Raw genomic sequence first — 27558 nt, 5'->3', positions numbered from 1 at the left:
ATTCAGTATTACAAATAAATCTGATCATTTGTATATTTAGTTAGAAAAACCATATTAGATCACAAATGACCTACAAGGGAATTGGGTACTGTCACTTGGTTAAATCTACCTGTGACACCTGTCTGACACTACACATTTGACTCTGTAAGCCGTAAATACTGCTTTGCCAGTACTGCTCACTTCAAAGATTAAACAAAAATAAATACAATTTTGCAAAGCTCAGGATATCAAATGAGATATTATAATAATGTCCTGAAACAAAACATTTTCCATTAACATGGATGGATGAACAACTGGTGACTGACTGCACCAAGTTGAAGAACTGGCTTCAAAGGCGTTTAAGCAACAGATCCAGCAAACAACAGAAAACTGTCAAGGACAGAAACAACAAAAATAACAACCAGCTGTAACCGAGTCAATAGAAGGAGATTTCATGGGTGAAACATGCATAAAGCATTACTGTTGTCTATTAACTTTTAGAACAATATATAAACATCTTTGACAGCTAAGAAGAACACTTCTGTAACATAATTTCAGAAGTGAAGGACAGGCCATCCACCCCTTTAGCAGTACTCAAATAATCAACCAATCTAAGTCAGCATTACAGAGAATTTTTTGCAGCGTAGAAACTTATAACCATTTGGTAAGAGCTGTTATGATTCCAGCTATTGTTAATTCTGGACAAGCCAGACTGAAATCTGGCTTGACAGATCATAGCTTTTTTTTGGCTTTAACAAGCTGGACTTTCACTGAAACACAAACACACAATATTGCAGATTTGGTTTTAATACAGTTACAATAATACAGAAGTTTATTACGAAAAAGAAATGAAATTAAAATAGAACAAACCAAACTCTTTAGATATACAACACATATTTAAAGATTTAGAAACACCGGGTAAAATACAACTCCATTAATCCCAAAACACACCTTTACAGTTCTCATATCAAGGAGAATTCCACTGTCTCTCATTCTTATGGGGATTAACTCAGTATTAGCTTCAGTTCACAATCTTTTGAATCTGATATCTTCTTCCTTGAGCCTTCATATAATTGAATAAAGACCTTCACATCTTCAAATAAGCCCTTTAAATTTTTAACCAAGCACTTCTGGTCTGGATTTTTAAACTAAATTCCTTTCATTCAGGTAACCTATTTCTCAATTTAATACTAAATCCCTTCTTTAGGAACAACAGCTTATACTCTTATGACAAGAAGACAGCCAACTAGCTCAAAGTAGTTCCCCATTCCCTGTATTTGCAATATAGTAAAATCAAAACATTCAATGACTCTCAAAATTGGTCCCAATGGTTTCTATTCAGGCTTTTTGAATAACCAGTACCAGACACCAGGTTTATAGCTTAAACAAAATTAATAATTTATTAATTATACAGTAGTTTTAGCTGAGCAAAGTTAATCTAATCAATGTCTATAGAGAGAGTCAGAGATGTATAGCACGGAAACAGACCCTTCGGTCCAACTCGTCCATGCCGACCAAATATCCCACCTTAATCTAGTCCCATTTGCCAGCACCCGGCCCATATCCCTCCAAACCCTTCCTGTTCATAAACAGCATCTGGATGGGTATATATGTTGCAATTGTACCAGCCTCCACAACTCCTCTGGTAGCTCATTCCATACATGCACCACCCTCTACGTGAAAAAGTTGCCCCTTAGGTCCCTTTTATATCTTTCCCCTCTCACCTGAAACCTATGCCCTCTAGTTCTGGAATCCCCCACCTCAGGGAAACGACTTTGTCTATTTCTCCTATCCATGCCCTTCGTGATTTATGATTTAAGCTTAGTTTGTATTTGTGTGAATGGGGGCGAGAATCAAAGAAAACTATCAAACAGACATAATTAAGAGATAAACCAAAAGAAAAAAATAAATGAGATGTAATTGGCCCGTTCACTTAAGCAGATTCCAGATTCATAACATCACAGGCACAATGGACTTGGTTTCTGAAGACACCAATGCATGCAAATTGCTTCCACTAAGCTCTGAGGACTAGTCATTTTATACTTGTAACAGAGATTCTATTCTCAAAATTTTCAGTAAATTGATAATGAGAAGATAACCAGGGAACAATCAAACCTCCATCCTATAGCTTTTGTAGCCACAATCCTTCTGACCAACACTGTTCAAACTTTGGTTTCCCTTTGTTAGGCTTGTTGTCTTCCTACTGGACCCCTATTAACTTTCAAACATCTGCCATTTGTTTGAAAACAATGTATATCTGAAACCAAAACATCTACAGCATTCTTGGAACAAGAATCAACCTGCAATTATTTTTCAGGCTTGACCTCATAAGCAAATATCAGTTTGCTTGTTTATCTTTTTTTAAGCAACAAGCTGCTGCTCAAAATTCAAAAGGTCACTCTCAGCTCACAGTTCATAGCTCCAAACCAAAAGTGATAACAAAAAGTGGAAATTGTGTGAGGGTTCTAATAACATATGCAATCTTTGTGAAGGTCTCTGGGAAACTGCCAAACTGAAATCCAAAACCTTTTTTCAAGTTGTGGGTGTTTCCCCAAGTAAAAAAAAAACACAATACCTTCTATACTGAAAGCCTAACACAGCTGTTTATTTTGCCCACTCGTGATTAATCTTTCAATGTAAATTAATTCCCATTAATCAACAGAAGAAAGTCTAGGAAGATTCCGTCTAATATTCTTTTTTTGAAAGAAGTCACCAAGGCTATAGAAATACTGAAACGTTAATCATGAAATACCTTCACACACACAGAAAACTTATAGGTCCCCTGCTGAAAAATTCAAAATAAAATCCAAAAATGAATGGGATTAAAACATATTTAAACCATGCATGTTATATCACAAATGTCAATAAAGGTGCAGTTTCTGGTTTGTTGGACTTTTTTGAAATACTTTAAACTTGCTGTGGAATATTCTTAATGTTAAAGAGGCAATACTATTGATATTTAAAAACGTTGCATGGGAAATCAATATATGCAGATGTGTACAAGCTTGCTACAGACTTTACTTCAGAGATAGCAGTTTCTGACCACTGGTAGAATGCATACCCCACTTGCTTTAAAACAATATGTAATCAGGAAGGATAGAGTAAAATAACATTACCCCTATGGTCTGTCTCTTCAATGAATCACTTTAGTTAGCCTCAGAAGAGAAAGACAAAAATCTGCCTAGTCTCCCCATTTTTACCATTACCCTGTGACCACTGAACCAATTGTGGGGCCACATATGGATATTAGATGACTGTAGAATAAAGTTTGATTATAGCCTGCTAATACTGCCAAAGCTCTGATACAAAAAATGAAATGCAGATGAAGCAAAATCTATGCAATGGCATCATAGGATAGAGTAAACACTTTGATGAGAAAAAGGCAAAAAGAAAATTATTGGAAAACAAAATGAATTAAGGTCTACAAGTTTTTAAACACTTCAATAATTATGATTGCACAACACCAATGGCAATTGTCTATTAGTTTATTCATATTTAGAGACAAGAAAATTACCTACCCCAGTTTTATCACATAGACGAAGAGTGTTGAATGATCCAACAGCAAATAGTTGTCCATCAGAAGCCCAAGCCACAGATGTTATAGGATAGTCATGTGCCTGAGAGCAATACAACAGACGTCCATAACTATCCCATACCTAAAAATAGACAAAAAACATTGTTTCAGAAATGTTTTCAGAAAACAAAGTAAATAATTTAGTATATCTTTTCTATCATGTTACAGTCACAGCTGATAGCACCATTGGACAAATTAGATCACAAAATGGAACTGGCTTAATAGATCATATGTTTTTCACGTTTAGTTAATTAATGTGGTGGTTAGTCCTGGAGACATATTTGCATAAGAATGCAAAGTTTCTTTTACAGCAGAACAGAAGTGCATTAAAACAAAAATATAAATATCAAAGGAAATACAACAGTTAGAATGATCTCAAAAAACTCAGTAAGACGTAGCTTCAATTGGTTTGCCAACTATCTGTTTCAGAGATTCAAGTCCAGAAAGATTATATTCCTTTTTTCAGTTCTATGGTGTTCTACTTAACAGATTCCTTTCACCTTTTTTTCCCCCAGTGTCTATGTAGACAATTTGGGGAGTCCTTTCCAAATATGCCAACATGTATTATTCCTGAACTTTAATTTTTCCTCTTCGGTAATTGGTAGATTTCTAACCAAACTCTGCTAGTTTGGAAATTTCACCAAATTACCATGGTGGTAACCTATTTCTTGTAGCATTCTGAATCTTTATTCTAGGAGAGAAATTAAATTGGCTTCTAAAACTAACAAACAGACGTTCTCGTCTAATCTAAATTGTAAAACTCACTTTTAAGTTGAGAAAAACCTTGCCTAGCTGAATGTCTTCTGTACTGTAAACAAAGCTTTGAATTTTTTTTTGATTGGTGGTGAACCTACAGTAGAGCCAATGTTCCATTAACACCATAAGGAATTGTAGTCACCTACTTTCAGCCAAATACTGGATTAGGTCAATGTTCTGGAAGGACACTCTGACCTTTTCTTTAAAGTAAATCTTTACAAAAATAATCAACACCCATTTACATTTTGAAATCCAAACTCTTAAAATGATATATACACACAAAATACAATTTTTGCCACATTATATTTCAATGGAGGTAAGGTTCAATTTTAACAAAATACATTAGATGGGAACCTTTGATTCACAAATGCCATTGCCCAAGTCTCGAGGCACAGGGGCACTCAAAGCAAATAGCTATTAAGGCCCTTCCCCTGGGCAAATAATGTTTCTGCACCCACAACATTTGAATCCCAGATAAGGGAGTTGTTGGCCATGTAAGTGGCAGAACTTCTGAAGGAAAATGAATGGGACTTTCACTGGTCCTTCAGTGAAGGGCAAAACACTAATTACCTGCAATAAATACTGTTTGTTAATATCAATATTTGTCACTACAATGTATTAATTGCTATTCCAGAGCATTTAAAAACCACGTTGAAAAATCACTCCTTTTTTAAAAATGCACATACAATTTTAATTGTGGCATAAAACTCAGGTTGTCACAGAACCATTTTCTTGTTTATTTTCTTTCTACCCTTCTTCGAGTCTGGAAAAATATCAGTAGCATAGGAAGCTCCTTGTCAATGTCCATGATTAATCTCTAATGAGTATACCTAAACCGAGTTCCTTATACTTTCCCCATTGATTTCACGTCTCATCACAGATTTTCAGGCAGGCATGTGTCAGGCTGAGCTGGAGCCTGGGAGCACAGTTTTTAATCCAGCTGTGTGCATGTTTACTTAATACTCAGCCCTCAAACTTGGGAGTGTTTTATGTTGTCTTCCCCAAAGTGACAGTAATTAACAAGGTGGCTTCTAAGTGATCATACACCTCAACAAATCTCCGTCAGATCTATTTATACTGTTTGTAATTTTCACTGTGCATTTCACAAAAACAAAGAATTGTATTTTTATAGCACCTTTTGCAAGCTCAGAATCTCTCTATTTTACAGCCAGTAAAATACATTGGTGACTCGACATCAGAAGAAAGAAATATGGAAGTCAATTTCCACAAATAGTAATGCGGTAATGATGATGCAATCAGTTTAATGATTTTGATTGATGAATAAATATTGGTCACTGAATAATTCACAGGACAAACAGGGTAGCTTCCTTGCTCTTCTTTGAAGTGTTGACATATCATATTAGGGCCTTATAAGTTTAACAGATCAGTCAGTTTAAATTTGATAGTGGGGCAACATCTAGAATTCAGGATTGAATCAACTGACACGTGGACAAACATGGGATAACTCTTATGGAAAAACCATGTTTAGCTGACTTGCTGGAGTTCTTTGAAAGGTAACAGAGGGGGTTAATGTGAATAATGCTGTTAATGCAGTGTAGATGGACTTCCAAAAGACATTTGGTACACTGTTTCCCAACAACTTTGTGACAAAAGATGTAGCTCACAGACTAAAATATCATGGAAAAAATATGGAATTTCCATGTTGCTACAAGGTTGTCTAAATAATAGGGAATAGAGGCTGGAGGCAAGTTTGTAATGAAGTCAGAGTTTGGTGGCTGTAATTATGGTGTACTGTCACTTTAAGAGTCCGATCATTTTATGTAATGGTAATGTTATCAGCCATCTTGGGGGTGAAATAGCAGTTTAAGCTGTAGAATGAACCTCTCCTTGATAACCTTTCCTGACACTTCAGACTCCAGGTACTTCTTGGAATGTAACACAAGTAGAAAACTGGTGATGAGGATAAAAACGGTCTTTAGATCCTCCAGGTTGGTACTAAGAAGAAAACAAAATATGCCATTGCTACACCAAAGCAGTCACAGTTGGCAAGGGGAAGACAATAAGAATTCACCCCAGAGAAGAGCTGAACAGTGTAGAAGAAGCTCACCAAGTGCTCTACCCTGAAGGAACACTGAGTAATGAGAACCCTACATGAAGGGAAATATCTTGAGGTGGGGTGGTTGGGAAGAAACAGGCAGTGTCAGAAACACCCTTTTTTTCTAAATGTGAAGAAGTGAGGCAGCACTAAGGTTTTCATGGAACATCATGCTATGCAGGTCTTACCGCTGATGCCCAACTCGGAGAGGCAACAGTACATACATAGATGAAAATACAGCAGAGACCTTTACAGCTGTATATAACTATTAATTTATGAAATAATTAAATGAACAACACATGCTTTTAACTACTAGAGATATCTCAATCACTGCCATGGGTTCTGTAAATAACTCCAAATATTATTATCTGGAAAAGTTGGCAGCTGGCCAGGCTGGAACTCTGCTTGATGTCTTCACCATGCCTCCTGATGTAGGGTACCTCCTGCAGAGTTATTCTTCGAAGTCTTGCTAAAAATCAACAATTTTCTGGGCTGCTTTACAGAAAGTGCCAAGAATGTTTTGGTCTTATTTGGTATAGATAGCAGTTACTGATTTCCTGCGATCTTAGCTCTTAACAGGCTGGAATGATTCAGCGTAATTCCAATCACATAACAGCTGTCTAAGCCTCTTAGCAGTTCTAGTTATCGTCAGCCTTATCCAACACCACTTAAAAAAGACAGGAAATTTTAGTGCTATTAAGACCGTAAAATGAAGATAGAGAGAGCTGGAACTATTACACAGGGAGGGTCCATTATTTGTTGAAGCTACAAAACTGAAGCAAATATAGTTAAAAATCTCACAACACCAGGTTATAGTCCAACAAGTTTAATTGGAGACACACTAGCTTTCGGAGCGACGAAGTAAATATAATTATCCTTGCATTCCCAAGTATTATGGGAGAAAATTTTTAACTTTTTGAATGGGCTGGTACAGCCAGAGAAACCAGGTACTAAAGCTTAAGAAGAAATAGTTTGAGTGTTACAGAACCATTTTTCACCAAACGACTCGAGATTGGTGAAAGTTTAGAATCCACAAATGCAACCAGTATGATGGTGAAACCATCTACCAATTCATAGCAATTTTAAGGAAGTTAGCAGAATTCTGTGAATTCAGAGACAACTTAAATAATGCTATCAGAGACAGACTGGTATGGTTTAAAATATATGAAGCAAACCACAAGAAATTACTGATGAAAAGGAACCTAGACTTAAAGATAGCACTTGAAATAGTTACCTTGATACAACTAGCAGCCAAGGGAACTGAAAACCTAAGCTCCAGCAAGAGAGATCACAAAATGGCAGTTGAAAGACAAGCACCAATGGAGATTCAAAACTGCCATCAATGTGGAAAAACATGGCACGTAGCATCAAATTGTTGGTGTAAAAACACAGTATACTGAAACTGCAGAGATAAGAGCACATTGAAAGGCTGTATTTAAGGAAGAAACATGAAAATATAGCAAAAATATAGAAACGGAAGGAGAAAGAAAAAAATTCACATGGTACAAAAAAAAGGGCACAACAAAAACCCAGACTCACTCGAACGAGGAGCTGTTTTTAAACACACTGGTCATTGCTGGTGGCACCAACCAATACTGGGTCACTCCTTTACTGAATGCCAAACCAGTAAGAATGGAGATGGATACTGGAGTGGTAGTTTAATTGAACTGTGCATCAGAAGCAGGGCTGCTCTCTCATAAGGGAGAGGTGGTCACTTAGGTGGATGGCTGGTTTGTGATTCATACTCATGTCAATAGTGTGGGTTCAATTTCTACATTGGCTGAGGTTACCATGAAGGACTCTGCTTTACAACCTCTCCCCCCAACTTAACCTGAGCCTCAGGTTAAATTGCCACTAGTCACCTCTCTATTGAGGGAGCAGCCCTATGGTGTGGTTTATGATCATGAGGGGCATAGATTGGATAAATACATAAGGTCTTTTCTCTGGGGTGGGGGAGGCCAGAACTAGAGGGCATAGACTTAGGGTGAGAGGGAGAAATTTAAAAAGGCACCTAAGGGGCAATATTTCCACGCAGAGGGTGGTACGTGTATGCAATGAGCTGCCAGAGGAAGTGGTGGAGACTGGTACAATTACAGCATTTGAAAGGCATCTGGATGGATATCTGAATAGGAAGGGTTTGGAGGGATATGGGCCAAGTGCTGGCGAATGGGATTAGATTAGGTTGGGATATCTGGTTAGCATGGACGAGTTTGACTGAGGGGTCTATTTCTGTGCTGTACATCATTATGACTCTATGGCTATGGCGCCTTTGCTTTTATCAGAAGCAGCTTAGACATATTATGCCAAACTCTCAAAAACTGCACAAAGAATGTATACAGGTGAAGCAGAGCCTTTAACAGTTTGTACAAAAGTGAATGTCAAGTTCATATGGTCAGAATTAAGATTTGCCCTTATTAATCCTCAAAGGAAATTTTCTAGCTTTATTGGGAAGAATGGTTGGAGAAAATCAAACTCAATTTGGATGAGGTAAATTATCTGTTGGATTTTGAGACTGATCTATCATAAATTCTAAAGAAACATGCCATTGTTTTCAATGGGGATCTGGGAAGCATGGAGAAGATCTCAGTAAAATTGAAAATCAAGGATTAAACATCAAAATCAGGCTGCCCAACAGGAAAACAAAGCAAAACGCAGCGTCTTCCAAAAAGGTTGACAAGTATTAGTAAGGAATTATAATACCGGTGAGAAATGGGTACATCATTGCAGAACAGACTGGACAGGTCTCCTATACTCTACAGATGAGAGATGTTATTGTTTGGAGAAGACATGCAGATCAATTCTTGGCAACTAAAACAAGTATGCTTGAGACAACATAAATTGAAGATTTACAAATACCTGTGCCAAATAGAGATCTGGATATTTGTGATGATAGAGCAATAACTGGAGCATCTGGGATGTGGGGGGCGGCAGGGTACCCCAGTGGAGAATACCACAACATTGTGCAAATCTCCGAATGTTCAGTTACCTCAGGAAAAGACAATAAGAGATGATGCTCCTAATGCACCTAAAATACCAGAGATTAAAGCCAATAAGAAAAATAATCAGATACCCAAGGTACGCCAATAGCCACACAGGAATTGATGCCCTCCGGAATGTCTTGTCTCCTGGCTGTGGTATATATGATTGTAAATATTGTGAATTTTTTCATTTCAGGAACCTCTGACATAAAGGAGCTGCATATTTATGCAAGTACGTGGGCTGTCCTTTTAACAGTTTGATCATGTCAACAAACATTTTGGGCAAAGGCGCCATAGCCATAGAGTCATAATGATGTACAGCACAGAAACAGACCCCTCAGTCAAACTCGTCCATGCTGACCAGATATCCCAACCTAATCTAATCCCATTCGCCAGCACTTGGCCCATATCCCTCCAAACCCTTCCTATTCAGATATCCATCCAGATGCCTTTTAAATGCTGTAATTGTACCAGCCTCCACCACTTCCTCTGGCAGCTCATTGCATGTCTCTTTAACCGTGCTACCTACAAAGTGAACATCTCCTTAATAAAGCTCCCGCTGTTTTAACACTTCAGCCTTCTGGTCCTTCTTGGAACGTTAATAGGATCCTTGTTGTTCCTCTTTATATTAAAGATCCAGATATTGGATGTAGGAGATAACTTCAAACTTTGTGGTAAACTTAGAAACAATTGTAAACTAAGAGGAAGAGCGTGAAGAATATCAAAATGACATCGACAATTTGGTGGAGTGAGTGGAGAAGTGTGAGGCAATACACTGAAACATAGTACATTGAAAGTACATATAGAAATAGTAAAAAAAAAAGTGTGCGTGTGGGGCAGAAAAACCCTGGTGTATATGTGCATAGGTCATTTGGCAGGACAAGTAGAGAGAGGTTAATAAAACATACAGCATCCTCGGGTTTATTAATAGCAGCATAAAATATAAAAGCTAGAAGGTTATGTTGAACCTGCATAAGCCACTAGTTAAATCTTTTCCAGATTATTGCGTACAGTTCTAGGTGCCACGCTTCAGGAAGGATGCAATCAAATTGGACAACACACAGAAAAATAGTTCAAGGGATGAGAAACTTCAGCTATAAAGATAGATGGGAGAGTTAGGATTGTTTTCCCTGAAAAGGAGAAGGTAAAGAGATTTGATTGAAGTTTTCAAAATCTGGACAAAGTAGGCAGGGAGAAACTGTTCGCACCTTGTAATCAAGTCTAGAACAAGACGACACAGATTTAAAGTCATTTGCAAAAGAAATAAATATGATAGGAGAAAAAAAAAACTTTTTGGAAGTTAGAGTCTGGAATGCACTGCCTGGAGACACTGTGGTGGCAGGTTCAATCAAAGTATTCACGAGGGCGCTAATGGCTACTTAAATAGAAATAATGGAAAGGTTAACAGGGAGAGGACAAGAAGATGGTATAAATCATGATGTACATTCAGACAGCCAGTGCAGACAAGGTGGGCTAAATAGTCTGCCCTGGACTGTAACAATTCAGAGAATCTGTGATTTGATGTCTAATCTGATAATACAGGAATCAGTCAACCCTGCGTGGGTATCAGCCTTTGTCTTTGTGCTCACGGCCTTGGGTGTGTGACTTACACCAGCAAATCTTTTAAGGCAATGGAGTGTTACCAACTATACCATGGCTGACACTCTCAGCTTCAGCTAACGTTTCTTTCTGATCTTTTTCTGTCTCCTTTCAGGCTGCTGGCTTACAACACTTTCCTTCCACCACCCATACCAACTTCCATTTTGCGCCTCTTTGGTATCCTAACCCTATTACAATTCCTATTCCAATCCATAAACTTTCCACTTTTTCTTCTATTCTGCCACTTTTCTAAGTTTGACTGGCCTTGGATAAAGCCATGCTAACCCCGGTAACTCTTTCTGCTTTGTTTATTTCACTCATGAAAATATATATGACTGTCATTTAATAAGCCATACCCAACTGCACAATGAAACTCTTGTGCTGAACATCTTACTTACCATATGATTGCAGCCACCTCTTTAATTATTTCTTGTCTTTGCTGCACCTTTTTATATATCCTTAGATTAACTTCCTTACTTTCAAGTGACGCAAACATGGTGCACAACTTGCAAATTGTTCGTAATCTATTGTTAGTTGTGATTCAGTCCATCAATATATTTAGAAGTTTGCTCACTTCTGCCAAAAAATGGTCCACTTAAGAATTCTCTTAAGAGGGTGGATATTTTTAACTAAATTTTTCAAATATGTTAATGACATACCTCTGGAGAAGGCAGGATTGAACCCAGGTCTTCTGAGCCAGAGATAGGGATGCTATCACTGCACCACAAATTACCTTAGCTGACAGGGTAACATCATTGAAAATGAACTTTGAAATTACCAAATTAGTTCATTGGCATGAATGATTTTTCTTCTTACTTTCCAGTGTGTGGGAGAAACTCCTGAATTATTTTTTGATATATTGATTAAAAAGAAAAATTGAGCTACCTCTGCTCCTTTAATTTTTTCTGACCCAGAACAACCCCCACTTATATAGCATCTGTACTGTTGAATGACTAAAGCAACATTATAGCAGCATCACCAAACAAATTTTGACATGAAACCATTTGCAAACATAAAAGCAAGAAACAAGAGTCGGCCATTCAGCCCTTGAGTCTGCTCCACCATTCAATAAAACCATGGCTCATCAGACTGTAATCTTAAATCCACATTTCTGATAACCTTTCACCCATTCCTTAACAATTAAATAAAATGCTTACTTTTCATTCTTCCTGCCAAAGTGGATAATGTCACATTTTCCCACGTTACACTCCACTTGCCAGATCTTTGCCTTCTCACTTAACCTATTAACATCTTTATGTAGTCTTTTTAATGTCCTTTTCACAAATTACTTTGCCACCTATCTTTGTGTCATCAGCAACTTCAGAAAATATATCTTCCATCCCTTGATCCAAATCATTTATTGTGAACAGTTGAGATTCTCGCATCAATTCTTGTGTGACACATTGCTCATTTCACCTTGCTAATGTGTCCATTCATGCCTAACCTGGTTCCTGTTCAGCAGGTAATCTTCTATTCATGCCAACATGGTACCCCTATTATCTTTGATGTGGCACTTCTTCATATGCCTTCTGGAAATAACAAGATATTAGAGCAGATGACGTAAACTTAGTGTAAGAAACAGAGGTTAAGGAACAGAGAATTTTAGCAAGAGCAGCTGTTGACACAATTAATGGCAGAGCAATTAAAATCAGAAATGTGCAATAGAGTGGAAGTTATGGTGCACAGATATCTCAGAGGCTTGTAGGATTGGGGGAGGGTACAGAGGTAAGGGTAGGAGAGGCCATTTGGAAAACATTCTATCAACTCTGAATAATTCCCTCACACATTCAATAGCTATGTTATTCCACTTGAGCTTCAAAAGCAACAAATCACATGAATACAAACCTTGTATTTACAATCCTCACCACCGGAAAGGATGAGATCATTCACCGTATTCCAATCAACCTTCAGAATGACTCCGTCATGTGCTTTCCACTACGAACAGGAATACAAGATGAAGAAAGAATGGGCAGAAATCATATTCTTGAGACTTTTGAGAAAAAAAATCTTTAAATATACTTTTGTCATTGAGACAATTCAGAGAATCTGGTGGATAGCCATTTTTGATTATTCAAATAAAACAAACTCATTACAACTTTTGATATTCAAAAATAAATCCGTGTACTAAAATAACATAGCCTTGTGATTTAATCAAACATATAAACTGACTGCGGTGTCCAGATGTGAACGCAAATATCAGCCAACTATAAGTCATTGACTGAGCTTTCCTAATCATAAAAAGAAAAAACAATTTAGCTGGACACATTGTAACAAATGATGCCTTACAACATACTCATTTAGGCAGCTGACCTTTTTAAAAACTAAAATCAGTATTTTTAAATTGATTTTAATTACACATATCAATATTTAGTCAATTATATTAACTATATTAAAAATATCAAGTGCAACTCCTTTGACTTACAAGCTATATGACATTGCCACTTTTATTAATTTACAACTATTTCATATCCATCTTTAGCAATCTTATCCAAAGCAGATCTAACAATATGCTATTATTGCTATCTTCCCTCATACAACCCTTTTGATCTCAAAGCCACAGACCATAAACCTGAACGAAAATGGTGCACAAAGTCCTGGACGCCCTCTACCAATCTAACTTATTCACTGTAATTTGTACTATTATTGTCTTTTCATGGCAGATATATATCTTAGCCTAAGGTCATCCATGAACCCAGGACAAGTCCAGACTTCTCAGTTTCATCATCAACCACGTGCATCAATTTTATTCTGTACTGAAATTACTTCTTCACTGCCCATTTTTACAGCACTGCTGCGTACTGGTTTTTCTCATACCAACTGGAATGAAGTCTTTACTTTTGTAGCTATTACTTCATTTTTCATCTTTCTCTCTTCATCACCTTTACCTTATCCTTGAATTACCATTTCCTATATACATAATATTATCATATGTTCATGCTTCCTTTAACGGATTCAAAGGCTGCTACAATAATATATAACTGCTGATGTAATATTAAAATCTGGATGAATCATAATTACCTCTAGTTAAATGTTGGAAAAGCAGAATCTTCTGGATTTTACTTGAACCTGCCTGAACTATGTCAACCTCCTTAGCTGGCAAGTCAAAAAATGTCCATATTTTTAGAACTTTGGGTGCTGTTTGGAACTAAAAGTGAGAGGTGGGTTGGCTACGATGAATTAGACACTGTCATTAAAAGGTATGACAGTGGATAGGCAATGGCAAAACTTTTTGGAATTAAGGTATGGATTGCAACAGTTATGCATTCCTTTCTGGACCAACAACATAACAGAAAGGTGGCTCAACTAGAGTTAACAGAAGAAATTAATATCCAAAGAGGAGTCATATAAAGTTGTAAGAAAAAGCAGTGAGTGTAATGAATGGGAGCCAGTTTAAAAATCAGTAAAGGAGAACCAAGAGGTAAAGAGGGAGAAATTGAGTATTAGGGTAAACTTGCAAGGAGGATAAAGGCAGACTGTAAAAGCTTCTATAAGTATTCAAAAAGAAAAATACTAGTGAAGGCAAATGTACGAATTTAGGTCCCCTTAATTTAGGAGAACTGATAAGGGAGAACTAGGAAAATGGCAAAACAATCAAAATTATTTTAGTTCTGTCTTCAGGGAAGAAAAATACTTTCTATAAATGCTTGGGAACCAAGGTTCTAATGAGAAAGAATAATTGAAGGAAGTTAGTATGAGTAAATAAATAGTGCCAGAGAAATTGATGGAACTGAAAGCTCATAAATTCCCATAACCTCATAAACCTCATCCTAGAGTATTAAAGGAGGTAGTAAAGGTAGCCATAAAAAGGTTTGGTGAATTGCTGGATGCATATGGGATTGGGAGTAATACATTGTCATGGATTGAGGTTTGGTTAGCAGATAGCAAATAGAGTAGAAATAAATGGGCCTCTCTTTGGGGTGGAAGTCAGTGGGTAGTGGGATTATGCATCAGTCAGAGCTTGAGCCCCAGCTACTTAAGATGTACATCAACAATTAAGATGAGGGAATCCAATATAATAATTCCACACTTGCTGACAAAACAGTTTAAGTGAAATTTTGAGTGGTACAGAGGTTGTAAAGAGGCTTCAAGGTAATTGAAACAAGTTGAGTGAGTGGTTAAATGTAGAGGTGGTACAACATGGTCGAGTGTGAAGTTAACTACTTCAGTTGGAAAAATCAAAATGATAGGGTATTCATTAAATGCTAAACAAAATACAAAGAACTGCAGGTGCTGGAAATCGAAAACAAAAACAGAAAGAATGGGACAAACTCAAACAGTCTGGCAACATCGGTGAAGAGAAAGCAGAGTCAACATTTCAAGCCCAGTGATCCTTCTTTAGGATTGACTGGAACTATAAAAATGTTGGTACATGAACTAAAGATGGAGCAGGGGGAGGGGAAGGAATAAATGATTTATGGAGATTTAGTCCAGAGAACAAGAACAGCAGCTGGACAGACAAAGGAATGGATAATGGTGAACCAGGGAGAAAGAAAAGCAGCTAATGGGGACCCTTAGTGAGTAAAAGTGAGTTGGCTCTGGTGAAAGCAGCCCATGTGATGTCGAGGCCTGGTGTTCGGGGTGGAGGAAAGACATAAAAATAAGTGCTCAGGCCCTAAAATTATTGAATTTGAAATTGAATGCTGAAGGCTACAGGATGCCGAAGTGAAAAATGAGATGGTGCTCCTCTAGCTGGTGCTGAGCTTTGCTGGAGTACTGCAGCAGGCTCTTTTGAGATTTTGGTCAGGGAGTAGAGTTGTGTTGAAGTGGCAGGGTTCCTTTTGGAATAGGACATGGATATTTATCAAAGAAGTCATCCAGTCTCTGTTCATCCCCCTAAAAACACAAATAGGGTCTTCCTGGTCCTCACTCACTACCCAAGCAGCAAACACATCCAAGGAATCATAAGCTGCCATTTTCACCACTTCCAGCAGGATGCCACCACCTTTTCTCAGCTTTCTGCAGTGACCGTTCCTGCCAGGACATCCGAGTCCATTCCTCCATCTCCCAAACCTAGTGGCATCTTCCCATGCTATTGCAGAAGGCGTAACACCTGCCCATTTACTTCCTCCCTGCTCCTCATCAAAGGCCCCAGACACACTTTTCAGATGAAGCAGTGATTTACCTGTACTTCATTCAATCTCGTCTGCAATGCAGTCTCTGCCACACTCAGGAGACAAAACACAGACTGAGTAACCAGTTTGCGGAACACTTGAGCTTCTGGTTGCCTGCCACTTCAACATACCACCTTGTTCCCCGACTAACATTTCTCTCAGGCCTGCTGCACTGCTTCATCAAAACTCAGCCTAAGCTGGAAGAACAGCATCTCATTTTCTACTTTGGGATCCTGCAGCCTCAGGACTCAATACCGAGTTTATTAAGAACCTTCTTCCAAGTCCTTCTCCTATCGCCATACACCAGGCTTTGTTGCCACATGGTTTACTTTCATTACAACCAAACCACTTTTATACGCTAATGGTCTCCATTACCAGCTTCTTGTTCTCTGCTCACAATTATCCATTCCTTCATTTGTCCAACGATTGTTTTCTCTCTCTCTCTCTCTCTCTCTCTCTCTGAGCTCGATCTCCACCTATCAGTTATTCTTTTCCCTTCCCACACTCCAGATTTTAGCAGATATAGAGGAACCTCGATTATCTGAACGAGATGGCGGGCACTATTTCATTTGGATAATTGATTTTCTCTGGGGCTCGGAGTTTTCTGTGCAGTCTGCACCCCGTTCAGGAGACTATAAAGACACATTGTGCGTGAGACCCTGCTCCATCCACCTGCCCGCCCGTCCCCAACCCCGTCTGCTCCCACTCAGCCTCCCCCACCCACCCCAAACCCCGCCTGTTCCCAACACCCCCCCCCCACCTGCCCCAAACCCCGCCCTCTTCTGCCTGCGCCCAACCCTGCACCCCCATCCATCCTTCCCCCACCGTCTGACCAGTTGAGTTTCTCCAGTTATTTCTGTTCTTGTATTAGCTAAATGGCTTTAGATTAGGAAATGTTAATGTACATTAACAAGTTGCCTAGGTTGCCTTGTGAATCAACCACTGTAAGCATGCATTCGAGTGCAGCAGTAAGGTTGGAAGTCAAACAGTATATTGGCCTTTATTGTAAGAGGATTTAAGTTCAGAAGCAAGGATGTCTTACTGCAGCTTTATAAGGTCTTGAGATCACACTTGCAGTATTAGGTGCTATTTTGTTTTCCTTACCAAAGAAAAGGATATACTTGCCACAAAGGGAGTGGGCAAAGGTTTCACCAGTCTGATTTTTGGGATGTCAGAATTGTCAGAGGTTAGGTTGACTAGGCTTGTATTCACTGGAGTTTAGAAGAATGAGAAGGGATCTCATCAAAACATATATTCTCAGGACTTGACAGATTGGATGCAGGGATGATTTCTCTTATCTGGGAGGATTTAGATCAGGGATCATGGTCTGTCAATATGGGAAGGCTATTTCAGATGAAAAATTGTGTCAGCAAGGAAGGTGGTGAACTTGCAGCATTCTTTACCACACAAGTTTGTGGAGGTGAATACATTGAATACATCCAAGAAAGATTTCTTGACATTAGATGCATCAAAGGCTTTGAGGATGAAGTGGCACTGAGATAGAGTCTGCCATGATTATATTGAATGGTGGAGCAGGCTCGATACTCCTGTTATGTTATGAAGGTGAGTTTCTTTTCCATTATAAAACCCAATATCATGACCATTTTCTTTCATCTTTAAAATATTATTTATCACTACCCATACCTTTTTTCCTCAGCAAAATACTTTAACTATATTTCTATCCTTCACAATATGACTGATTTAAAAGACATTTGCCCAGATCTTCCAGTTTCAGATAGCCAGAGATCCTGACAAGTCAGATTACGGGATGCCTTGGAGGTTCCAACACACTGAATGTGCAGTAATTGTTCACAAGATTTCAGTTTCCAATAGCTTTGGAACCCTTCGGACAAGTTGTCAACTCTGAGTTAGAGTTGGAAACTTTGTAAAGTTCCAACTTACTTTAATTGATACCCTGGAAAATTTAGAGGGAGGTCCTAAAACCTGCTTTTACTTCTGGCTGATGATATTATTGAATTGGCCCTGCACTGGAAGGCTTCCTAAACAGGTAGATTCCACATTTCTTAATTTCTTTAAATTTAAAGTTCAGATTTGAAACATGTACCTCCAGGAAATACAAGTAAAATGAAGCAGAGTGGCAATTCATCGCGATTGACTCAAAAGATTCGGCCCACTGACTCATGTAGATCCCCGTATCCTGTCTTTGCCCAAGCTCCAGTGGCTCCAAGGTCTAATTAGCTCACTTTGAGATCTTGGCACTTGCTTTCAAATCTTTATACTGAACAACTCACATGACATCACTTATATCATCTAAACATACATTTTGGTTTCAAACCTGTTGCTTTTCATTCTTCAATTTCCCCACAAGGGATTGCATATTCATTCACTAAGCAAAAGCCTTCTGGATTGCCTTCACTGGATCCCTATACTTTTGCACACTCTCCTGGCTTTTAAACACTTGGTAAAAATCCTTTCTTCAACTACGTTTGCAATCCTTCAACTTTCTACCTTTCTTTCTCTACATCAGTAACTTATAATTTGCTTGTCACTTTGAGGTAGCTTTCTATAGACAATGAGTATCATTAGATACAGAAGTTATTATATACTCCATCTACTGGAGACAGTAAGTTAAAACTGCATTGCTTAAAATAATGTCAACATGCTGAAGCAGTTTCAGTTATTTCCAATAACTAACATTTGTGTTGATAATCCCATACTTATTCCTTTGCTGTTCTCAGAAATCAAGGGCCGAGTTTTGCTGAAAATGGTATCTGAAGGTGCATGTTGTTATTAGTGTGCAACTCTGTAGGCTGCTTGTAGCAAAGAAAAAAATACCCCATCAATGGCAAAACTGTGATATTTACAAGTTATAGTATTTGCATATTAATTACACACTAAACTTGCCATAGAAAATTAGGCATAGCAATTAGCAAAGGACGTACACTTTTGACAATGTGATGATTGTTAATGACTTCAACCAAACTTTTTATGAAGTAGACTCTCAATCCTTTAATACAGATTGTTTTAGGAGATTTATTCAAATTTTTGATGGTTACTTCTCTTTTCTGCCCTTTGAAAAAACTCTTGTGATTAATCTATTTCTTCGTTTTGTCTGCCTACCTTTCTTTCTGTAACTGATTTCACATTGAATTTGTGAATTTTAAATTACGCTGCCTTGTCACTCTTTCCTAATTAGTTTTCAATTTTCAAATCTCACTGGTTTTGGAGATGTCTCATTTGTCTGATTACATCATTATCAGCTCAGTTTTGTCAATTTGGGAATTACCAGGGAATGCGGTTCGCCATCATATTTGGGCCTCAAATATCCTATTGGTTCACTGCCGTATTGTAACAAATTCAACAGATCATGAAGATAGTCTACCCTCAGATAACAAAAGGTCTTGTGGATTTTAACTGCTTTTTCAAGTTCTTCCTTAATTAATTGAGGTTTTGTGATTTTCTTAGACCTTTGAATTTAGTTCATGCATTTGAAATGGTTAAAGTCTAAGACAGAAAAATAATTTCATATAAAAGCAATACAAATTTTTTGGCAAAAACTGGACAGTTGGAGTTTAATATAAGGAAAGTGTGAGCTTATGCACTTTAGTTGGCAGAATCAAAAGACAGGTTATTATTTAATTCAGCCCAACCGTTTACCTATCTTCTGCTCTGCCTACCCCAGGAGGTGGTGCCTCTGTCAGTATATCCTTTTCTTAAATACAGGACCAAAACTCTATGCAGTGTCCCAGGTACAGCCTCCCCAAAAAAGTACAGTTCAGAGGGATCGAGATGTTCTTGCGCATGAAACTTAGAAAGGTAACAAGTAATTAAAAAGACAAATGCAATTATCGGCTTTATTGCTATGATGTTGGGAGTTTAATTACAAGGAGGTCTTGTTACAACTGCACAAAGTGCTGGCGAGGCTGCACTTGGGGCACTGCATAGTGTTTTGGTCCTGTATTTAAGAAAAGGATATACTGGTAGAGGCACCATCTCCTGGGGTAGGCAGAGCAGAAGACAGGTAAACAGTTGGGACTGAATTATCCCCCAAAACACCTGCTCCCTGCACATGTTGATAGGTACCTTGGTTAGGCCAAGATGGATGAGGAAAGCTCATGATCTGCCTGCACCCAGTCATACTTGGTGGTCAATGATCAGGAGAAATATTGGCATTTACATTGCACCATTTGTTACTGAACATCTTAAAGTACTTCTACAAATGAAGTAGTTTTTGAAGTGTAGTCACTCTTGAAATGCAAAAAGCAACTAATTTATGCAAAGCAAACTCCCACAACCAGCAACATGATAACAACCAGATAATCTTTCTTCTGTGATGATGAAGAGATAAAGATTGGCCAAGACACCAAAGATAATTCACCTGTTTTTCCTTAAAAATGTACAATAGGATTTATTAGATTCACTGAACCAGGCAGATGGAGCCTGAAGTTAACCTCTCACAGAAAAGACACAACCTCCAACAGTGCAGTGCATGACAAGCTGCTGAATGGCATTGTGCTACATCAATGTTGCATCTACAGCAATGTGTTAGTAGTTTTTGTGGAAAATACTGAATGCGTTTCAATTAAATGGATATGTCTCAAAGCCTAAAGAGAGTAGTCCTCTGTCAGCTCAGAGATGCTGTCATCAGTGGCGCCACAGATAATAAGCTACCTGGCTTTGTAACTGCACTAAACTCAAGGCAAAATAGAACTACATTGAGTCCATAAATTGAGCAACAAAACACAAGGTAAGATGAAGATGCTATGCTCTAAATAAACACAGTGTGTAAATGCTAGCAAAGCAAGGAAAGAGTCCTGAGATGGACCTCATGGCATGTGCTCCAGACCCACCCTGAGTGCAAAGTGGCCCCACAGCAGCATGACAAAGAAAAGTACAGATGCATTCCAAAGTGCCATGATGTGGAGATGCTGGTGTTTGATTGTCAGAAGTCACACTACACCAGGTTATAGTCCAAATGTTTATTTACAATCACAAGCTTTTGGAGCAATGCTCCTTCATCAGGTGAACTGCCGAAGAAGCAGCGCTTCGAAAGCTTGTGATTTTAAATAAACGTGTTCAACAATAATCAGGCATCGGGTGACTTCGGACTTATTCTAAGGTGCAGCACTGAAGTTGATAAATATATTCTAAATGAGTCAGAAAGGTGTTGTGATGATGCAGTGAAGCCGATGTGTGACTGATGTCAAACCCTGTGGATGGATGTGTATAGACGATTGCAATTCAGAGGCCTTGCCTTGAGTTGGTGGGGTTTGCTGGCCAAGGTGGAGACCCAAAAAATCACGTGGTAGATTGGAACCGCCAGGTAGCTGCTTTGACTTTCATGTAGGAATTATTGCTGTCTCACCTCAGTCACGTGGGAAAATAGCAAACAGTGTACAAATGAGATGAGAAACAGGTTAATGAGACATTAATGTCTTGCAAATTGACTTCTCACCACTCATTGGCAAGGTTCTCAATTCCCTGCTCAAACTGGAATAATAATGCAAAACTGAACAGTGAAATTCTTGCATTGAAGAAAAAACTATTTCGATTACATCTTATTTTCTCTTGATTTCCCACTTTGTTCAGAGACTGAGAAAATTCAACCACTGTGAAATGCTACACAATGGCAGTATTTATGTTAAAAATCTTAATGTGAAATCATGTCAATATTTAATCAGTGCTATGATATTTCAGTACACATTGCCCATTTGCACTTAAAAAAAAAGTAGAAATACTTTTAAACGTTTCCAAGCAAGCAAACTTTCTGGGAATTTTTAAAATTTCACTCGCAAAACAATTGACTATTTTCTGCTCGTTGACACATTAATTAGGATAGAATTGGTCATATTTCAAAGCAGGCAAGCTGAAGTGCACAGCACTTGCGGCCAAAGTTATTTTTGCACCACAGTAACTGGTGTTGAAACATTGTTCAAGTTTATAGCCATTTATTTAATTTGCGATAAAAGTAAATATTGACTGCCACTCCAATTAGGGTTTTTTCTTTAAAATGTGACAGATTTTGCATAGCGATCTGTTTTATAGTCCCTCATAAAGATGCAAACTTAAAAGTCTAGTTTTTGGAAGGGTTCTAACAAAATATATTGTAATTTCATTGTCAAGATGAAAAAAAAAATCTGCAATCCGAAATGTCTGATCCAGAAGTTCAACAGACAGAATCATTATAGGCAAAGACAAAGAGAACATTTAATTAATATTGTATTTGAATTATTTACATATTACTGAGAGCATGAACATCTTGTAAACCTAAAATGTACAAACCTGAAGGACTTTGGCATTTGGTTGAAGAGGCTTAATGATCAGTTGTTTTCCCAAAGTGTAAAGAATCTTGTCAGAATCTGGACCCCATGCTACTGAATATACTGGAGTTCCTAAGAAAATATAAATATAATATCTACAGTAACTACTTCTTGATGTAATTTGGGTGGCTTGATTACATTTTTAAAATATCTTTTCATATATGGAATATATGAAAGTAAAGTAGCACCACAACCTGCTGTAGACAACACTTGTATAAAGTACCTCTGTACAAAAAACATCCTAAAAATAATAGATCTTAAGGTACAAAAATGATATATTTTCTTTAAAGTTTTATAGTATTTTTAGTTATGTTTACCAGCGGAATTATATCATTTTTTGCATAAAATGTAGCAGGCTCAGAACATTAATGATATAGAAGATGGTATCAGCAATAACATTAGCAAATTTGCTGAGGATACAAAGCTGGGTGGCAGGGTGAAATGTGATGAGGATGTTAGGAGATTACAGGGTGACTTGGACAAGTTAAGTGAGTGGGCAGATGCATGGCAGATGCAGTTTAATGTGGATAAATGTATGGTTATCCACTTTGGGGGCAAGAACAGGAAGGCAGACTACTACCTCAATGGAATCAATTTATGTAAAGGGGCAGTACAGAGAGATCTAGGTGTTCTTGTACACCAGTCAATGAAGGCAAGCATGCAGGTACAGCAGGTAGTGAAGAAGGCTAATAGCATGCTGGCCTTCATAACAAGAGGGATTGAGTATAGAAGCAAAGAGGTGCTTCTGCAGGTGTACAGGGCCCTGGTGAGACCACACCTGGAGTACTGTGTGCAGTTCTGGTCTCCAAATTTGAGAAAAGACATTCTGGCTATTGAGGGAGTGCAGCGTAGGTTCACGAGGTCAATTCCTGGAATGCCAGGATTACCTTACACTGAAGGACTGAAGCGACTGGGCTTGTATACCCTTGAGTTTCGAAGATTGAGGGGGGATCTGATTGAGACGTATAAGATTACGAAAGGATTGGACACTCTGGCAGTAGGAAACATATTTCCACTGATGAGTGAGTGCCGAACCAGAGGACACAGCTTAAAAATACGGGATAGACCATTTAGGACAGAGCTCAGGAGAAACTTCTTCACCCAGAGAGTGGTGGCTGTGTGGAATGCTCTGCCCCAGAGGGCAGTGGAGGCCCACTCTCTGGATTCATTTAAGAAAGAGTTGGATAGAGCTCTCAAAGATAGTGGAATCAAGGGTTATGGAGATAAGGCAGGAACAGGATACTGATTAGGAATGATCAGCCATGATTATATTGAATGGCGGTGCAGGCTCGAAGGGCTGAATGGCCTACTCCTGCACCTATTGTCGATTGTCTATTACGGAATATTTACGTTTTATTCTTTTTTCCTGCTGTCTTGAAGTATTATATGGGTATAGGACCACAATAATTAGATACTCTGGAACACCTTGCCTAAATGTAAATTCATCTTGCAGGAAACAATGCTTTCTGGCATACCCCAAGTGGCCAGGGAGATGGGGGATAGTGAAGTCATTGTATTAATAATGCAGTCAAAATCAACTGTAGTAGCTGGTGGAGTCTCAATTCAATAAAATATGGAATTACAGCTAGCCTTATCATGATCAGATAACCAGTGTCAGTGAACCTAAATGGTTCACTAACGTCCTTTTGGCAAGGAAATCTGTCATGCTTAGATAGACAAGCAGGAGACTGGAAGAACACAGCAAGCCAGGCAGCATCAGGTGGTGAAGTAGTCAACGTTTTGGGTGTAACTCTTCTTTAGGACGGAGGGTGGGTGTGAGGGGAGCTGCAGATAAAGGAGGTGGCAGGAGTAGGGTGGTGAAGTGGGAATAGGTGAAGACAGGCAGTGGGCATGACCTGGTTGGTCAAATGAGAGGAATGAATCTGGTAGATGGCTGAGAGGAGTGAAAGGGAGGGGGAGGGGGTGGAAAGGGAGTCAGGGGAAGGGAAGGGAGGTTATTTGAAATTGAAGAATGTCCCTTCCAAACCCTTCCCCCTCCCTTCCTCTCATTCCAGTCGCCTACCGGATTCATTCCACCCATTAACTAACCAGGTCGTACTCTCTGCCTGTCTTCACCTCTCCCCTCTTCACCACCCTGCCCCTACCACCCCCTTTATCTGCAGCTCTTCTCACACCCAACCTCAGTCCTGAAGAAGAGTTACACCCTAAACATTGACTTCTCCATCTCCTGATGCTACCTGGCTTGTTGTGTTCTTCCAGTCTCCTGCTTGTTTATCTTGGATTCCAGCATCTGCAGTCTTCTTGTGTCTAACGATGCTTACCTTGCCTGGCCTACATGTGTCTCCTGAGCTACAGCAATGTGGTTGCATCTTAATTGCTTCTGAAATGGCTGATCAAGCTACCCGTTTGGAATACACTATGGAAAAAAAAAGTGTTGAAAAGAAATGAAACCAAATAAATTTCCTAGCATCTGCCTCATCACAAGAAACATAGCCCTGTTGATCCTGCAAAGTCCTCTTTACCAATAATTGGATGATTATGCCAAAATTTTTCACATTCTCTCATGAGACAAACAAGCGCCTGACAAAGTCATGTGTTACAGACAATATTCTAAACCGTCCCCCATCACCATCCCTGGATATATCCTCTTCCTTGGACAAAGCAGACTCTCCACTGGTTTAAGTCATACCTGGCAAAGATGGATGGTTGTGGTTGTTAGAGGTCAGCTATTTTAGTTCCAAGACATCTCTGCAGGAGTACTCAGGGTAGTGTCCCAGGTCCAATCATCTCCAGTTGCTTCATCAATGACCTTCCCTTCTTCATAAAGTCAGAGTTAGGGATGTTTGCTAATGATTATAAAATGTTCTGCACCATTTGCAACTCTTCAGACATTGAAGCACTACATGTCAAAATGAAGCAAGACCTGGACAATATCCATGCTTGGGATAAATATTTGCAGTAACATTCAAACCACACTGATGCCAGTTGATGTCTCCAACAAGAGAGAATCTAACCATCGTCCCTTAATATTCAAAGTTATTACCATCTCAGAATACCCCGCTAACAACATCGTGGGGATTACCATTGACCAGAAACTGAACTAGACTTGCCATATAAAAACAATGGCTATAAAAGCAAGACAGAGGATAGGAATCCTGCTGCAAGTAACTCATCCTCTGTCTGCCGATAGCCTATCCACCAGCAACAAGGCAGAAGTCATGAGTGTGATGGAATACTCCGCACTTGCCTTGATGGGTGCAGCTCCAACAACACAAGAGGCTTGACAGAAACCAGGAAAAAGTAGCCCACTTGATTGGGACCACATCTTCAAATATTCACTCCCCACCCCCTCCCCCCCCACCCCCACCCCCACCGCCCCACCAATCACGAACACTCAGTAGAGGCAGTGTTTGTCATCTACAACATGAACATCTCCTTAGTCAGCACCTTTCAAACACACGACCACTTTCATCTAGAAGGATAAGGGCTGCAGATATATGGGAACACCATGTAGTATAACTGGGAAGGAGTTATCCTGGGGTCCTCAACATTGACTTCAGACCCCATGAAGTCTAAGATCAAACACAGGTAAGAAAAGCCCTTCCTGGTAACCACTACCACAAAACCATTGGCTGATGAATCAGTAGTACTTTATGTTGAGGGAGATCTGAAGGAAACACAGAGGGTGCCACCTGTAATGTCCAGCACCAAAAGTGACTTGGTAGAAACACAACAGAACTAATTGGCTGAGACCTTCAGCACAGAGCTGCCGGACAGGCCCTGCAGCAAGAGAACCAACAGGAGGGAAAATTTGCTTGAGCTTTTCCTCTTCACATTTGTCACTGGTGTGACTGTGCTTGCGGAGACCAAGTCCTGGCTTCACATTCAGGATGCCCTTCCACTGTGTTAAATGGGCAAACTTTGATCAATTCTAGTAACTCAAAGCTGGGCGTGTATGTGATGTTGTGGGCCCTTTGCAGCAGCAGAATTGGATTCAACCAAATCCTGAAGCCTCATTGGAACATGCTTCAATCTATTATTACCATCAAATTATGAGATCAGGCATGCTTCAGTCAAGAATGCAGGAGGGTGTGACAGAATCAGAAGCAGGCATACCTAAGATTGTATCCAATCTGGTGAAGCTAAAACACAGGACTATTTGCATGCCAAATAGTTTGGATTCTGCTTAGGCTATAAGACTCCTGACCTCATTACAGCTTGGACTAAATATGAACAAAAGAATGCAATTCCAGAAATGAGGTCACAGTGATTGCCCTTGACATCAAAGCAGAATTTGTGGTGTCATGGTGACATAGCAAAACTCATAGTAATTGGACTCTTGGTGGGAAAGAGGTACCTTTCCACTGTTTGGATTCATATCTAGCACAAAGGAAGATGGCTGTGGTGTTACCTCAGCCTCTGGACATCACCACAACAGTTCTCCAGAGTAATGTCCTAGATGTAAACATGTTCAGCTACTGTTAAAGATTTTCCTTCCATCATATGGTCAGGTGGGAATGGTTGCTGATGACTGCGCAAATTACTACCATCTGTAACACCTCAGATCTTGAGGCAATCTGTGTCTACATATAACAAGACCTGGACAACATCCAGGTTGTTAAGTGGATAAGTGGATTGGTTTGATAAGTGGACAGTATCATCTGCATCACTTAAGTGCTGGACAATGACCAACTCCAACAGATGAGAATCGAACCACCATTCCTTAAAGTTCAACGGCAGTACTATTGCTCAGTCCTTCACTATCACCATCCTGGGAGATACCAGTGATCAGAAATTGAACTAGACCAGCTAACTAAATATACGGATATGAAAACAGGTCAGGGGCTAGGAATTCTGCAGTGAGTAACTCAATTCCCATTTCCCAATGTCTGTTCAACATCTACAAAGTGTAAAAGACATCTTTCTTATTTTACTTGACTTTTAATTGTGGACTGAGAAAAGGAGTTGCTATAGTTTTAAAAGTCAAACATCACATGACACGAGGTTATAGTCCAACACGTTTATTTGAAAGCTTGTGGTTTCAAATAAATTGTTGGACTATAACCTGGTGTCATATGAGTTTTGACTTTGTCCACCCCAGTCCAACACCAGCACTTCCACATCATGGTTTTAAAAAGTTACTAAAACTCATTGTAAATTATGTTTACACTGTTGCCTTGCAAGCAGCATGAGGAAGGCGTCAATGATGGGACATAGTGGGACAGCATAAGTGTATAATACACAAAGTGAAGAAGTTCAGCGG

At 39.0% G+C, this 27558-nt stretch overlaps 1 protein-coding gene across 10 annotated transcripts in view; it reads right to left on the bottom strand.

The window, feature by feature from the left end:
- The window catches only part of ift80 (intraflagellar transport 80 homolog (Chlamydomonas)), a 229777-nt gene that overhangs the window by 128333 nt on the left and 73886 nt on the right, over positions 1-27558 (bottom strand). For all 10 annotated transcript variants that reach the window (XR_015759197.1, XM_087993642.1, XM_087993645.1 and 7 more), the window contains 3 exons: positions 22297-22406; positions 12788-12877; positions 3498-3635 (listed from right to left, as the gene is read on the bottom strand). Coding sequence is in view for 9 of the 10 variants with exons in the window: in XM_087993642.1 (XP_087849768.1) it covers positions 3498-3635; positions 12788-12877; positions 22297-22406 (338 nt within the window). In the remaining variant the exon portion in view is untranslated. The remainder of the gene's footprint in view (positions 1-3497; positions 3636-12787; positions 12878-22296; positions 22407-27558) is intronic.

Source organism: Chiloscyllium plagiosum, unplaced genomic scaffold (assembly GCF_037043375.1).
Source record: "Chiloscyllium plagiosum isolate Xiang-an unplaced genomic scaffold, Cpla_swu_hap1 HiC_scaffold_13, whole genome shotgun sequence".
Taxonomy (NCBI): domain Eukaryota; kingdom Metazoa; phylum Chordata; class Chondrichthyes; order Orectolobiformes; family Hemiscylliidae; genus Chiloscyllium; species Chiloscyllium plagiosum.
Note: the sequence above shows the minus strand (reverse complement) of the source record. Positions and strands in the feature narration are given on the sequence as shown.